This window comes from Desmodus rotundus, chromosome 3, assembly GCF_022682495.2.
Source record: "Desmodus rotundus isolate HL8 chromosome 3, HLdesRot8A.1, whole genome shotgun sequence".
NCBI classification, from domain to species: domain Eukaryota; kingdom Metazoa; phylum Chordata; class Mammalia; order Chiroptera; family Phyllostomidae; genus Desmodus; species Desmodus rotundus.
This window is the reverse complement of record NC_071389.1, coordinates 200,020,244-200,036,432: the sequence shown is the minus strand read 5'-3', so window position 1 is coordinate 200,036,432 and position 16,189 is coordinate 200,020,244. Positions and strand designations below refer to the sequence as shown.

General features: G+C 61.6%; 1 protein-coding gene across 2 annotated transcripts in view; it reads left to right on the top strand.

The window, feature by feature from the left end:
* CELSR1 (cadherin EGF LAG seven-pass G-type receptor 1) overlaps positions 1–16,189 on the top strand; it is a 105,488-nt gene that overhangs the window by 61,639 nt on the left and 27,660 nt on the right. For both annotated transcript variants that reach the window (XM_053919744.2, XM_053919743.2), the window contains exons 6-12: positions 5,129–5,286; positions 6,352–6,515; positions 6,895–7,020; positions 8,937–9,103; positions 13,490–13,675; positions 14,697–14,810; positions 15,698–15,872. In XM_053919744.2, coding sequence (XP_053775719.1) covers positions 5,129–5,286; positions 6,352–6,515; positions 6,895–7,020; positions 8,937–9,103; positions 13,490–13,675; positions 14,697–14,810; positions 15,698–15,872 — 1,090 coding nt within the window. The remainder of the gene's footprint in view (positions 1–5,128; positions 5,287–6,351; positions 6,516–6,894; positions 7,021–8,936; positions 9,104–13,489; positions 13,676–14,696; positions 14,811–15,697; positions 15,873–16,189) is intronic.

Genomic DNA, 16,189 nt, shown 5'->3' with positions numbered 1-16,189 from the left:
CTCGCGAAGGCCCGTGGGAGGCTTCTCGGGAATTCGGTTTGGATCCTGGAAGCACGTGTGTCTGGGCGTTTTCCCCTTGTGACCTTGTCCCGATGAGCTTCAGAGAAATGCCGTGCTCGCTCCTGAGGGGGCGCCTGTCACCTCGTGCCAGGACCAGTGGGGTCTCACCCACGTTTCTTGGTGGGACGGTCACGCCGTGGGCTGTGCTCAGCACGCCCACCTGTTGCCGGGCCTGAGCCTCACACTCTGAGAAGCGATGACAGGGCGCAAGTTCAAGGCTGCGTTCTGACTCTTCATGACATTCCTGCCGTCCAGCCATCTGTGAATTTTTGATATGAAGGCCACTCAACCGTTGCTGACACGGCATGAGTCCATTTGTGTCCCAAGACGTGGCCCTTCTGGTGTCTGGTTTCGAGGCGCCCACGCCCCCTCCCCCTGCGCCCAGCATTTGAAACCGAACCCCCGCCAGCCTCCCCAGGAGGAATTGTCTGCAACAGGTTAAAAGGCCATAGAAATGTGAGCGCTTTGTAAGGACCAATAGCTTTTGTGCTCAGAAATCCCCGCCGGCTACTTCAGAACGCCGAAATGGAAGCCACGGGCGGGCCTGCACAGAGGGAGGAAGAAGAGAAAGGGACAGCAGCCCCCCCCCCTCCCCGCCCGCCAAGTGATGACTCTGGCTGATTGGCCAAGAATCAGGGACCCAGATCTGCACAGATTTGCAAAGCTTGTGGCCTTCATGTCCCCCTGAAGTGTGTGGTGGCCCTTCAGGGGTTTTCTGAGATGGTGGTGGCGGTGAGCACAGTGGATCTGTCCTCACTGGGCCCCGTCCCCCCACCCCTGTGCTCCTGGAGGGGGCAGGCCTCACCTCCTGGCGGGTTCACCTCCAGTTCACGTATCCTGTGCCTGCTTCGCCGCTGCGTGTCCAGGCCTGGAGCTACCGGGGTGGGGCAGGGGTCCCCTGGGCTTGGATGGCTGCCCCGTGGAGCCCAGCCAGGACCCTGGCCTTCACCCGCCCTGTGCCTGGCACCTTTCTGATGAGAGAATTGTGAAAATGCTCGGATGTGGCCGTGCTGTCATTTCTCTTGTGCCAGTGTGGCGCAACCGTGAAAGGCCCATCTTAGAGATGCAAGGGGTAGCTCATCCATCTTCCGCCCCCCTGCCCATGTTGGCAAAGCCACGTGCTTTCTCATCAGCCGGCGCCACGCCTCGTCCTCCGTGCTCCCCAGGCAGCTCCAGCCACGTCCTCCGTTCCAGCACGAGAGGGGGCTGTGTGGATGTCAGCCGGCCACTGTGGCGTGTGTCCTGTCCTGATTTCTTTCCCCCAGGCCCAGTGGCATGGTGGGCGGTCGTCCCCCGACAAATGCCAGTGACTGAGCCCAGATCACACACACACCCTCTCCTCCTGCCCCAAGTCACCTGCTGGTGCAGTCACATCGCACCTCTGGGCCCACAGAGAGCGTCCCCTCTCCCAGGGCACTTTGTCATTGCGGCCCTCGAGACGGGGAGGGTGCATCGTGCATTTCCCCCCATTTCACAGGTAAAGATGGGGGAGGAGCTCCCAAAGGTTACCCAGGGAGAGCGTGGCCGGGGGCGTGGGGACGGGAGACCCGCCCAGAAGACAACTTTCTTACTGTGGAATTCACACACATAAAAGGGCCCAAGGCGAACGAGTGAGGGGCGGTTACTGTTCACTGTAGCGTGCAACCCCTGGCTCTGTTGGGGTCTAAAGTATTTCCTCACCCTAAACAAAACTCTGCACCCACGCACTCACTCGCAGTCCCCCCGGCCCTGCAAACCACGGTCTCCTCTCTGTCCACGGACTTGCCTGTTCTGGACATTTCATATAAACTGAGTTATGTATGCGACACGTGACCTTTGGTGACTGGCGTCTCCCACTGAGTGTAACGTGTTGGAGGTTCGTCCACATTGTAGCAGGTGTTGGTGTTTTGTTCCTTTCCACGGGTGAGTAATATTCCATGAATTGACATACCACAGTTTGTATATCCACTTCTCTGTTGACGGACATTTGGGTCGTTGTACCTTTTCGCTCTTGGGAACATTTGTGAACCACGTTTTGTCTGAGTCCCTGTCTTCAGTCCTCACGGTTCTGTCCCCGAGAGCGGAATTGCCGGGTCACGTGCCGACTCTGTGCCTAACTCTTAGAGGACCCGCTCCACGCATCTCGAGTCAACCGCAGCGTCCTTTTCCTCTGAGCCACAAGCTTTCCCCACGTCCTCCGTGTCCCTGTGGTGACGGTTGGCACGTGTGTTATAGCAGGCGGCCCTTCCGGCTGCTGGTTCTGGAGCAGTGGGAGGAGGGGACGGGAGTGCGCCGTGGACCAGGGAGCAGGCCCTCGGGTGGCGTGGCTTCCGCCCGGTGTGTCACTGTGCAGCTCTCCTGCTGGCCCTTTGCTTCTTAATCTGAGAAAGCTCGGTTCTGTGGCCCAAAGGGCCGGCGCTGTGGCGCGAACGGTGGTGCGCCTGGGAGTGGGGATCGAGGAACGCGGGCTGGGCTCTGTCTATTGGAGACCGCGTGTCGCCCTAAAAGGCAGGCCTGCCAGTTTGATGAGAGGTGCTGGCTCTGAGGTCTGTCTGAACAGGGGCGAGTGCTGCTCTAAATACAAGGGTTGATTTTGTTTTTCTTTCACCTGTTTTTTTCTCGCCGTTTTTGCCTGAATTCGTAGCTCTGAGCCGCTGACGACAAGCAGCAGTTTATAGCAAGGGTGGTTTTGTACACAGCAGCTTCGGCCGTCAAAGCTTCCCAGCCTAAGTGCCGCTTCCGTCCCTCCCTGCGAGGCTCACACCCGTCCCAGCCATCCAAACTACAAGCTGTGGGGGAGCCGGGGCTTGTGTGGCTGGGGGGCAGCGCTCTGCTGGCCGCACCTGCCACTCAGAAACCCTGAATAGGCACCGTCCGTGTCTGTGGCGCGGCCGCTGTCCCGGAGCGAGGAGACGGGTCATTTTCATTCTCATCCGACTGCTGCTTAACCTAAGGTGAACCCGTGAAGGACACAGCCTCACAGACCCCCTGATGCAGGAGGAGACTGTCCAGGAGCTGGGAGGCCAGGCGGGGTGGTGAGCGCTGCCCTGGGGTTTACCTACGAAGGTTTCCCGGGGGACCCTCTGGGTCCCCCGTGACACAGAAAGGACAGGTGTTCTCACCTTGGATCCTCATCTGGTGGAGAAACTGAGGCACAGCGACAGGCTTGGGCCTGGTCAGTTGGCTGGCCAGAGGGGGGCAGAGGCTGCACCGGAGTCACCTCCACAGCAGTGTGGGTTTTGCGCAGCTCCCGGGGTGGGCGGGGCTGCCTGGCTGTACCCTTGCCACCAAAGCCCCACGTCCCACCCTCCAGCCCAGTGTCCTCAAACAAATGAGGCTTCTCTCTTGGTTGATTACTTCCCTCTTTAAAAAAAAAAAAATGAGATTATTTAGAGGGAAGGGGAGGGAGGAGAGGAAGAGAAACATCAGTGTGTGGTTGCCTCTGGAGCGCCCCTCACTGGGGGCCGTGCCCGCAACCCAGGCATGTGCCCTGACTGGGAATCCAACCAGTGACCCTTTGGCTCACAGGCCAGCACTCAACCCACTGAGCCACACCAGCCAGGGCTCCTTCCCTCTTCAAAGGCACTGAGGGTGGTTTCTTTATCCTCTCCATGTTCCTACATCAGTCCGTGTCCAATGTTACGGTAGAAAAGCACACAAGTGCATCCTGGTGTGAGTGCCCTCAGAGCCGCCGCGTGGCGCCGTGGAGGTGTGGAGGTGTGGAGGTGTGGAGGTGTGGAGTGGTGGAGCCTGCTGTTTGGGGGGAGCTGGGAAGGATGTGGCTCCCGCCTCTGCCGGCACTGGGAGAAGATGGTCTCCCCGGCATGGAAGGAGCCGCTGCGTGTCCCATGCCGACAGTGAGGCCCGTGCCCTCACACGTGCCACCCGGGGGAGCCTCGGGCCACCCTCAGATGCAGGGCTGTTGTCCAGGCTGTGCGGACAGGGAGGGGCACTGAGCTGCCCGGCCCGGCCCAAGCTGCCCTCCGCCTGCCTGCGTGTTTCTGGAACTAAAACCGGTCCACGTTACGTGACTGGCACGCATGGGCTCCACGCCTCGCGCTGGCAGTCCTGTCTGCCTGCCTGGTGTCCTTGCGGGGCAGGCCAGGACACAGGTGAGGGCTGCCCAGGTAGACAGGGTCGGCCGTTGGAGGTGGCCCCTCCGGAAGGGAGCCTGCTTCTTCCAGAGGTGAGCGGGTCTCCCCGGAAGTCGCTGTTTCCAGAGGAATTCCTGGAATGCGCCCTGGACAGGGACAGTGTGGGAGACACGCGGGGACGGCCCCGGGGCAGAGGATAAGCCCAGGAGGGACCCTGAGCCTGGGGGTCGCCGGGCCGTGGCCAGGACAGGGAGCGCCGTGCCACCCCGTGGGCTGGGCAGGGACGTCCTGGAGTCTGTGCCGTGGGCACACGGGGAGGGGTGAGCAGGAACCTGGTCAGGTGCGTGGACAGGGGTCTGGCAGCCTGTGGACTCTCAGGCAGAAGCAGATATTCAGGGGGACGGTCCCAGGGCTCTGGTGTTGGCTGCTGAACAGAAAACCACCAAGCGGGGGCCTTTAAACAACAGGCTCACGGCCTCTCAGTCTGGAGTCTGACGTCTGAGACCTGGGCGCCCACAGGGCTGCGCCCCTCGGAGGGCTCCGGGGGAGGATCCCTCCTGCCTCGCCCCGTTCCCGGTGGTGCCGGTTCCTGGTGTCCTGGGCTTGCGGCAGCACCACTCCAGTCACTGCCTCGTTGTCACGTGACACTCTCCCACGTGTCTCTGTTTCTGTGGCCATCTCCTGAAAGTGACACCGGGAGCTGGATTAGGGCCCACCACACCGCAATGCGACCTCATCCTAATCAGCTGTGTCTGTGAGCCCCCCAGCTCCACATAAGGTCACACTCTGAGGTTCTGGGGAGGGGGTTCCCTCCAACCCCAAGTAGCTGGTTTGGGGGACTAATTTAAAACTAGGCTGTGGGCGCCCCTTGTCATGTGCCATGCCCATGTGCCCACCCCTCCACGGGCGGGGGCATGTGTGGGGGTTGGTGCGACTGCCGAGGACACCGGCGGGGAGGTCACCCTGACACCCCCCTGTGCTTTCTCCTCCGACAGCCCAACATCGGCCGCCTGGGCCTGCCCCACGGGCCGTCCGGAGAGAAGGTGGCCGTGGTGACCGTGGACGACTGCGACACAGCTGTGGCCGTGCGCTTTGGCAGCTTCATCGGGAACCACAGCTGCGCGGCCCAGGGCACTCAGAGCGGCTCCAAGAAGTGAGCATCCCGGGAGGGGGGCGGGCGCCCATCCCACCATGGCCACGGCTCCAGAGGGGGTCACAGGGCAGGACCCCCATGCAGGGCACTCTGGGAGCCCCGATCTGGGCTGGAGGCAGATTCCCTCTTCTACATGGGGGCACCTTCTAGAGCCTTCTAGAGTCAGTGGCTTTAGATGCATCTGCCTTAGTCACGTCCCGACCAGCCTAGGGTGGTGACGGCTGGCTTGCCAACCCGGGAGACCATCCCCAGCCCTGTCTCCATGGGACGGCCGGCTTCGTCCCACCAAGCACTGGCCTCTGTGACTCGGTTCCGGTCAGTAGAGTCCCTATCCGTGGCCCCCGCAGACCCGGAGTTCATCCCGGTCCCTGTCCATGGCCCCCACAGACCTGGAGTTCATCCCAACTCCGGGACAGGCACTGACGCAGACACTCTGGCACTCTCGGGGTTCTCTCTCTGGAGGGCCGGCTCGGGAGGTTCTTCTCGGACTCGTTCCTCCCTGGGCTGTGGAGGAACGTTACTAGGTTTTGGAGACCACGGTTAGATGAAGCTGAGCTATACTGAGCACCTGCCATGGGCTTGGGACAGTCCCACGCCCATTTCACCAGATCCTACATGCCCCTAGCTGTGACGGAGGTGGGACCTCGCCCATTTTACTGATAAGGGAGCCGTTCCCAGAGGGATCAGACCCCTTGCCCATGGCCACGTGGTTGCTCATGCAGAACCAGGGCACTAGTGTGCTGTGACCTTCCTTTCAAGGTCACTAGGGGCCGGAGGAAAGTTGCACCACTGACTGGCACTGCCGGTCCTGTTTCCACCCGAAACAGCCAGTGGGTCAGGATCAGATGCAGCTGGAAGGGAACTGAGGCTGGGAGCTGGAAGTAGGACCCGCCTTGGGTTCTGACCTGTTGGCCACCTGCCTCCCTGGTTCCCCGCTTGATTATGGACGTTCAGAATGACAGGTGTGCCGTGATGCAGAGGCCGTGTGATTTCACAGCAGCGCCAGGGCCCCTGTGGCCACCTCTCGCCACCCGGCCGTCACAGAGGTCGACTTTGCCTCCCCAGGTCCCTGGATCTGACGGGCCCTCTGCTCCTGGGGGGCGTCCCCAACCTGCCCGAAGACTTCCCAGTGCAGAGCCGCAGCTTTGTGGGCTGCATGCGGAACCTGTCCATCGACGGCAGGAACGTGGACATGGCCAGCTTCATCGCCAACAACGGCACCAAGGCAGGTACGTCATGGGGCTGTGGCAGCCGCACCGAGGAGGGCCGCCTCCCCGTCCGGGGCAGTGACTGTTCCTGGAACCAAGCCCGAGTGCATCCAGCCTGAGCCTGCAGGAGGGGAGCCGGAGCCTGGGCTCGTGGACGACTGTCTCAGGGACTGGGGGTCCTGCACTGTGGGGGTGGTGACCCTGCTGGGCTAGCCTGCCACCGACCCCGGGGCGACCCAGCCAGCTGGCAGGGTGGCCTGAAGGCTGAGTCTCTGCCCTGCCGGAGGGTCTCGGGCCCACCCGCCTCTGGCCACTGCTCACTGGGCTCAGAGGCCCCACAGCAGGGTCGGCGTCAGGAAACAGTGACGGCCCCCGCGTCGGGTTTCTGCTCTGTCTCCAGGCTGCGCTGCTCAGAGGAACTTCTGCGACGGGGTCTGGTGCCAGAATGGGGGCACCTGCGTGAACAGGTGGAGCACGTACCTCTGCCAGTGCCCGCTCCGCTTCGGCGGGAAGAACTGCGAACACGGTGAGGGCTGGGTGCCGGGGCCGGCGGGCTCTGGTGGCTGGCGGGGTCTGGTGGGGCAGGAGTCTGGGGGCCTGTGGGAGCATCCCAGCATGTGGGACTGGTCTGGGTCAGGGCGTCTGGGCAGGGCTGGTCTGCAGTCTGAGACCATGCAGGTCAGGCAAGCAGGAAGGACAGTCCCCCAGGTCCCGGCCTCGTGCCCCCTCTCACTGCCCTGGGGGGCCCTCCAGCAGACAGTTTCCTCACTGGGCTGTGATGGGCATGAAGGGTGGGGCCTCAGCTCCCCCGCCCCACCCCTGCGTCTGGCACGCAGTTATGGGCACGGGCAGGCTTGAACTATCCTTCATTGTGGAGCAGCACAGTGACACATTAAGTTCCATCACTTAAAAGACGTGGTACTCCCAAACCTAAGGTAAACCAGCGGGGACGGCTGAGGCCCGGTGAGTCTGGCGTGATCCCTGGGCCATCCTCGGGGGTGCCCAGTACTCATTAGCTCCAAGAAGTCCTGCCCTGGGGCCCGCGGACCCCACACCCACGCGGACAGGATGGGCACCTGCCCCGTCCTGAGCGTGGGCGCTGTCCCCAGGCCAGGCGCAGCTGGTCTGACAGGCACCTCCTCCCTGCGGGGTGTCCCGGCCTCTTCCCCTCAGCCCAGGCCCCTCACGGATTGGCTATGGGCCTACGCCCGATGGTTTTGGGGAGACGGGGCCCACGGCTTTCCTCGGGGTCTCCAAGGAGTCGACGAACCAGAACCAGAAATAGAACAGTGTGCGAGGAGAGCAGAGTCCCTCCACCTGCCTGTCCTGGCGCCGTGCACCCGCGTGGGGCTGTCACTTCACGGAGTGGGGGCATGTGACGTGGGGTCATATCGCACCTGCAGTTCTTGTCTGGGACAGGTCACCAGCACACGGAGCCTTTCCAGGTGGGCCAAGCCCCTGGGAGCCCCTCAGGCAGGTTAGGCCCAGCCCTGAACGACCAGCATCTGCAGGAAACTCAGGCCGCAGGGAGGGGCAGCAGGCCCAGGTGGACAGAGCGCCAGGGGGCTGCCCACGCCCCCTGAGTTCCTGTTGTGGAGGCCGCACCAGAGAAAACAGCGGCCAGGGCGGGTTCGCGAGCACAGGAAACGGCCGCCCGGAGCTCACGAGGCTGCCGGCCCCGGCGTGGCCCCCACCTGGCAGCCCGGTGCTGGTGGCCTCCTCTGGAAGTCCTCTGGGATGACTGTGGCGTCCCACCTGAAGGAGTCAGGGTGCGACTCGGGCACGGGCCGCTGACTGCCGTCCACAGGGGCCGGCGCACAGTGAGGATGTGGCCTGACTCGGTGCCACGCCCACCCCCCGTGGGGTCTGGAATAGTGTAACAGCCTGGTCACTGCCCTGGTGGCCCAAACTGCCTGGGAGTCTCAGCTGTCCAGGGGCCTTGCCATGTCTGGGCCCATCACCCCAGACACCCGCGGACAGTGGGCGGGTCGTGGCATGTGGTGCTCACTGCTGGCCCGGCTTTCCCAGCAGGAGACCGTCCTCCGTATGGCGCCTGCCCTGGCAGGTGCGGGGTGGGGTGGGGAGGCCGAGCTCATGGTGCCGCCCAGCACCCTGTACTCAGCCCAGGGATCCTGAGTCGCCCCACGCTGCCTGCCATCTAGCCCAGGGCCCCTGGCTGTGCCCCTGCCAGGGTTGGGAACCCCAGGCCTCAGCCTCACTCCCAGGAAGGCAGTGTGTGTCCCCCAGGTGGGCTTCTGCAGAGCCCGTGGCCCCTGGGTTCTGAGAGTCAGACCCCATACAAGCAGAGGGCTGAGACCAGCCTTTGCACAAAAATGAGAAAGGCCCAGATTTCTGCCCCCCGCCCCCGCCCCCAGTCCTACCTCCCTGGGAGCCTGTCCCCGCCCCGCCTGACGGCCGGAGGTCCCGTGTCTGTGTCCACAGTCATGCCTCACCCCCAGCGCTTCAGCGGGGAGAGCGTCGTGTCCTGGAGCGGCCTGGACATCACCATCTCCGTGCCCTGGTACCTGGGGCTCATGTTCCGGACCCGACAGGAGGACGGCGTGTTGCTGGCCGCCACAGCCGGTGGGTCCTCCAGGCTCCATCTCCAGGTAGGTGAGAACCAGGTCCCACCTTGGACCCCCAGGACAGGTGACGGCTGAGTGGTGTAACCAGAGCACTCGGCAGCACTGCCCGGGAATCGCGGGCTGCCCAGTGCACGCACGGAGGGCTTGGCGGGCTCTCCCGTGTTGGGGAGCGAGGAGACTCGGGCGCGCTCTCCCAGGTGGCCACACAGTCGTGCCCACGCTAGGGAGAGGGGCCAGGAGCACAGCATGAGTGACCCCCCTGGCGACCTTCCAGCCCTTGCTCTCGGGCTCCATGCTCGGGACACGGAGCTCGTTAAGAGCTGGGTGGACCCCGGGCCCAGCCCCTCAGGGCTCAGCCACAGCATGTCCCGGACGGCAGCTCGGGACTGAAGGAGGCGGTGAGCACCTTGGGGTGCAAATGGCAGGCTTCCATCGACTGTTCCTCCCAGGAGGCTGTGCCCAGCTAGAACCTTCCTGAAAGTCTCCCCCCAAACTGAGCTGCCTTTCCCGTGTGTTCTCTTCGTCACTTTGGCCCTTCCTGTGTCGTTCATTTAAAACCTTAGGTGAGCATAGAGTTCTGGAAACTTTGGAAAGATTATTTGATCACATGCTGTCCCCTAGCTTTTTCTGCCCCCTTCCCAGCTCCACAGACATTTCCCTCGAGGAAGCAGCTACTTAACTTCGGGGGCTGCCTTTCCTGTCCCTGTCCCTGTCCCTGTCCCTGGTGCAGGCGCACCAGGCAGGCCTCACCCTCACCGCAGCCTGGGGTGGACCTGTCGGCATCTGGGAGACACTGTGTGTGAGGCAGCAAACAAAGGCCTAGAGACTCTGAGCTCTGGGTCCCATGGGTCCCTTATCATCCAGGCGCTACAACACCCACAGGACCGTGTCCCATCGTCTGTGGGCCACCCATGTGGGAAAGCTTCCGTGTGGCAGGGGCAGAGGGAGGGCACAGATTCCCAGCGTCCCCTGTGAGCTCCCTGTCGGAGGTCCGTGGGGCCGCGGCGCCCAGTGGGCTGGCAGGTCATGAGGACAGAGCCCCAAGGGGGCGTGACTAGCCCTGCCGGGCAGGGGCCAAGGCTGGAGCCTGGACAGCGGCCTCCGTCTGCGGGCCTGCGTGTCCCTCCCCTGCGTCACTGCTCAGAGAGTGTCCAGACACGCACCGGACCCCACGCACGGTCTGTGTGCTTCCGGGACTGTCACAGCTGACCTTCTGCCCGCGGTAACTTGTCCTGTCCTCCGCACCCCGGGCGGCCCCAGAAGCCCGCTCTGGCCCCACACTCGGCAAGGATGGCTCTGCCTGGTGATGGTGTGTTTTTCTTTGCGGTTGTTTCACTGTTGGAACAAACTAAATTGGCTGTTGGGTTCAGGTGATGAATGGGAGCTTGCGTGTTGTCATTCGGCACCGGGGTCTCCGTAGGAAAAAAGTACGCCTCAGTAGGAACAACCCCCAGGGCCACGGACTCCCGTGTTGTTTGAATAATTACGTTATGGGTGGCTAATCCAAAAATGAAGGCTTTTTGCCCGGGAGAGTGGGTGGCAAGAGTGGAGACCTTTGAGGGGGGAGATCTGCCAGGCCCCAGCGGCCACCCAGAAGGCCACCCCAGGGCTGTTCCCAAAGGCCGGTCACCCGGGCACTCGGGGAATACTCTGGCTTGTTTCCATGGGATGCATGTGGAAGGCGGGCCTCCTGCAGGCGTGTGAGCTCCGTGGGCAGCAGCTCAGGGCTCCTTGGCCTCCGCGGCAGGCCAGACACGTGGCACAGTCACCCTGCGGCCCGGGCCATTTGGGTGATTGCTCCCTGGCGCCCTGCACCCGCCGGCATTGTCAGTGGGATCACCGGCTATTGTCGAATGCCGCTCCCAAGTCCGGGGGCAGACCCGGGGTGGCAGCTGGTACCGTCGTCGTCCGGGGACCCGTCCTGCAGGAACGGCTTCTGTGTGTGTGGGCGTGTGTCGTTTTTATTGGTGCGCCACAGGCTTCGAGTTTTGTTAGCAAGGGTGGGGAAGAGCCAGCAAGGGACGGTGATGCGTAGACCCTTGTCTGCAGGACAAAAGGGAGCAAAGTGCAAAAAGGCTAAAACCGTCTCCTTAGTTGACTGTCGACCAAGACTAAAAGCCAAGACGCGTTATTAGTTGTATTTTCTTTGTGATCAGCTACAGTACTTCCTATCTTCCGTCATGATTTCTCCTTCGGTCGCGGGATGTTTAAGAAGTACCGATATATTCTGGAATGAGCAAACAGGCCCTCTTTCCAGTGTGTTGTTCTGGACTGTTCCCGGCACAAGTGCAGGTGGGAGAGCGTCCGCGTGGCATTGCAGAGCATTGAAACCCGTGCAGACTTGCTCCGCAGCCCCGCGGGGCGCAGTGTTCGCGACTCTCCCGCCGGGCTGAGGAGCGTGTGCCCTGTGGCTGCTCTGTGTGCATCAGGCAGGGCGCCTGCTCACGGGGCGTTCGAATCTTCTGTCTTCACTGGTTTTCTTGGTTTGTTTTGTTCTGCTCTCTTCTCAGTTACTGAAGAGGTGAGTTAAAAATCTCCAACGTGCCCCGGCTGGTGTGGCTCAGTGGATTGAGCGCAGGCTGCAAACCAAAGGGTTGCTGGTTCGATTCCCAGTCAGGACACACGCCTGGGTTGCAGGCAGGGTCCCCAATGCGGGGTGCACGAGAGGCAACCACACCTTGATGTTTCTCTCCCTCTCTCCCTCCCTTCCTCTCTCTCTAAAAATAAATAAATGAAATCTTAAAAAAAAATCTGCAACCTTGACACCCTGGCTGGGCTGGGTGGTTTGGTGGTTGGAGTGTCGTCCCGTGCACCAAAAGGTTGTCGGTTCGATCCCCGGTCGGGGCACAGACCTAGGTTTTGGGTTTGATCCCTGGTCGGGGCGTGTGTGGGAGACAACCGGGTGATGTTTCTCTCTCTCAAACGTATCTCAGGAGAATTAAACAAAACACAGTGCCAGCCCCGATTGTGGGTTTATCTCTTCAGTTGTGTCTGTTTTTGCTGTGTGGGCGTGGAGGCTGTTGTTAGTCTGTTCAGATTTAGAATTGTTTTCCTGGAAAATTGACCGTCATCGTTATGAAGACCCTCTTTGTCCCTTGTGATTAATTTTGCCTAACCGTGCCGTGTCTCCTGTCGCCGTGGCGACACCGGCCTGCTTCCGGTCGGTGTTTGTGCGATGCACCTCCTTCTCTCCCTTCGCATCAGCGTTTCTGGACCCTTACATGTTCGGCTGGGCTCCCGTGCATTCGTAGTTCTGGGGTTTTGCCTTTTTCGCAAGTTTGCTGGATCAATTTGACACAAAGTTGCTGCAGCAGTGTGTTATCTCTGCTCTTGGTAAGTTCTCATATCACACACCACGCAGTTTCGAGGCGCCAGGATCGCTGTGCCGGATTTGCCGTAGATGACACACTCAGGGGACAGTTTTCAGCTAAAGGAAAGTTGAAGTGCCATTGACAGTGGCCAGGTGTTCTCTGAGGAACAGTTTTTGTTTGTTTGTTTGTTTGACTCTATATTGACTGCAGTTACATTTAAACATGAGGTTCATGACAATGTTATTTTCCGGCCTTTCTCACAAGTATGTAAACACGGTAGCTTGACTCTAGTCTCACAAACGTACTTTTGAAATAAGGGTCTGGTGGCCTCCTGCCCCTGTCCCGGGAAGTTCTGTGGGTCCTGTTATTCTTCTCACGGCTGCGTCTGATGAGTCTGCTTCCAGAGTTTTCCTGCCTCTCCTGGTTTTCAGGCCCCCTGTGGTGTCCCTGGGCTCTGGGTCATCTCGACTGGGTGCTGGGCGTCATACTGAAAAGCAGAATGTGCCACTGGCGCGGTGGCGTCACACCACCTCTCAGGTGTGTCCTGACAGGGTCCCTGCCATGGGCTGCCTCTGAAACCCAGGTTTGCCCGCCCGGCCCGTGGCCCCAGAAAGCTCCCCCCAGCCTCAGCGTGTCTTCCAGACCCGGCTGGCGGCCACAGGGGGCACCCGCCCAGCTCTTCCCGGCCACTTTCCGTTTCCTCCCTGGCGGGGGCTCTGTGCCAGTCCTTCCTGAGGGGAAGCGTGATCTTGGCTTTACCCTGGCTGTGTGTCCTTCAAATGTGACTGTCCCTGGCCGGTTACACTGCTGGATTCTGTCTTTCTGCCCCTATACTCGAACAATCTCATCATCTAAAGGGTGACATCTGCTTCCAAAATAGGAGCCCGGCAGTCACCTGACTATGTGGTCGATCTCGCTACTTAGGTCGAGCGAGCGGTACTGTCCTGGGCCTCGGTCAGCACTGACACATCCTCCCCTAGAGAAAGGCGCAAACTCCTGAGGGGTGTCACGGCGACGAGAAGCGAAACCTGCCCACGTGTGCGGCCCGCCTGGAGCACCGTGCCCGTCGTCACTCTGTCTGACCGCCCCCTGCCCACAGGTCCTGGACAACCACATCCAGTTTGAGGTGTCCCACGGCCCCGCGGACGTGGCGTCCATGAGGCTGTCCAGGTCACGCGTGACCGATGGGGAGTGGCACCACCTGCTGATAGAGCTGAAGAGCGCCAAGGATGGCAAAGACATCAAGTACCTGGCGGTCATGACCTTGGACTACGGCATGGACCAGGTGAGTCGGCTCCTGCACCCTCTCTGGGCAAGGCCCCTGTGTTGGGTCTGGGGGAAGACCGAGTGACCCTCCAGAGCCCTTGGAGATGTGGGGGTGCACGCTCTGAGCCCCCCTGGGTTTCAGTCTCACATTCTGCCTTGTGCTGAGGTCCCCGGCACCTGCACCTCATCCCTTTTCTCGAGGGTCAGTTCCTGGGGTCGGTCCTGGGGTCAGGAACTGGACTCCGCCCGTGAGTCCCCACATGTGCCTTCAGCAGGGGTCTCTTTTAGCAAAGGTGTCTCGAGTAACAATTATGTTCCCCTCCTGGGCCTTTGGGGTGCAAAGATTAATACCGCATGGGCTGCTGCCCTCAGAGTGGACGGTGCGTGCAGGTGGGTGGGTGAGCAGTGAGACCCAGGGACCCAGTGGGGGCGCCTGAGGCCTGCCTGCCCCGGATGGGACGTGCACTCCCCGGCAGGGCGCACTCAGAGAGCACTTGCTGAACCCCGTGGATTTCCATGGTTTGCAGCCAGGTAACAAGAGGTGTGTCCTACAGGACGCCCACACTTACGGACGATTGCCAAGTGCTCTTGGCGTCCAGGCCCTCTCACACCTGGTTCTGAGAGCAGACGGCAGGCTAGTCCACGGGCACGCCTTCCCGACCCAGGGCCTGGTGGGGCCGCCTTACACCCCCCAGCAGTGGACGTATTTTCCGTCTGCTGCTGACTCCCCCATTCGCCAAGCTTTTCCTCACACAGGGGCCGGTTTTGCAGGTGGGAGGGTTGCCCCCGCCCCCCGAGCTGACCATCTTGGTGGGGCTGGGATGCAGACGTGTGCCCTCTGACCTGGTTCCCACGCCTGCCCGTCACCCACAGACGGCCGTGTTTCCCACGGAGAAGGCTGAGCCCGGCCCCCCATGGAAGGCCCCAGTGGCCTCGGACTACGGGGCATTTGCTAAAGCAGCTGGGTTTGAGTTTTGAGCATGCTCGCTTCAGCCAGAAGGTGTTTCCAGAATGGTGGATGTGGTCCCTCTTCTTCACAGGACACGGTGCAGATTGGGAACCAGCTCCCGGGGTTGAAGATGAGGAGCATCGTGGTGGGGGGCGTGTCTGAGGACAAGGTCTCGGTGCGCCACGGGTTCCGGGGCTGCATGCAGGTAGGACGGAGCTCGTGGCCACGCCTCACGCTGACTCGGGGCCGTCGGCACCACACCGGGTGCCACTGGGCAACTTGCTAGTTTTCAGTGAACCGATACTTTAAGAGCCACCCCAACCTGAACAAATCCAGTTTCCAACTTAGGCCCGTCCTCCCCATGTTTCCCCACCTCCTCCTCCAAAGCCCCTGCCCCCCTGCCACGGCCAGCCGCCTACGGCTCTGCCTTCATGGTGTGGCCTGAACTGGCCCCTCACGGCCTCCACTGGCCCCACCTGTCCACCTCACCTGCACGGATCCCACACTTGTCCCCTCGTCCAGCCGTTCTGGCGGCTGCTCACAGAGTAGCCCAGCTGAAGCCGCTGGGCTCCCACTGCAAGGAAATAAACTGCATTCCTTCACCTTGCCACCTGCCCCCACCGCCCGGCCTGTTCCCTGAGCCCCTCCCCCAGCTCTCTGCTGTGCTCCAGCCACCCGGCCTCCTGCCCTGGGCCTCGCCAGGTGTGGCCCCACTGTGGTGCCTTGTGTGGTGGCCCCTCCCCCCGGGATGCCCACTGTCCCCCACAGTCATACCTTCTGTGACCTTCCTGTATTTTTCCTTGTGATGCTCACAGGGAATTACTGGGCTGTGGAAATCTTCTGTCTTCATTTCCGGGGGCCTTTCTCCCCACCTAGAATACAGCCTGGTGGAGGCAGGGTGACCTCGTTCCGCCATCGCCCCACCTCTCTGCCCCCCTCATCCCACCAGTCTCAGGGTCGCACATAAATGAGGTGTTGCTTTAGAAACAAGGGACCAGACAGAATTGGGGATCCTTAACCCCCCAGGGACCTATCAGGATTCCTCCAGCCCCAAGGCCCGTGGCTAAGTCCGGCTGCCCTTTCTTAACACAGGGCGTGAGGATGGGGGAGACGTCCACCAACATCGCCATGCTGAACATGGACGACGCCCTCAAGGTCAGGGTGAAGGACGGCTGTGACGTGGGGGACCCGTGCACCTCCAGCCCCTGCCCTCCACACAGCCAATGCCATGACACCTGGGACAGCTACGTCTGCGTCTGTGACAAAGGTGAGCACCTACCGCCCATCCCCCCTCCTCCCTGATCGGTGCCTGTCAGCCCAGCCGAGGGCGGCACCTTTGGTGTTGCAGGTGCATTGAGGAAAGCTGAGCGGGGTGGTGGCCTCCCCACCTGCTCTCTGTGGGCCTGGGAGCAGCCTTCTCTGCTTGAATGTGTCTCGCCCTCACTCAGCAGGGGGACCCTCCGGGCTCCATCCTCAGGGCTCGTGGTGAGGCGGGAGAGAGTTAGAGAGAAGTCCACATTTTGAACGAGTGTACTTTCAGTGTTGGCTTTGAATTCTGAGGTGCTGTTGTTGTGCTCAGCCGGC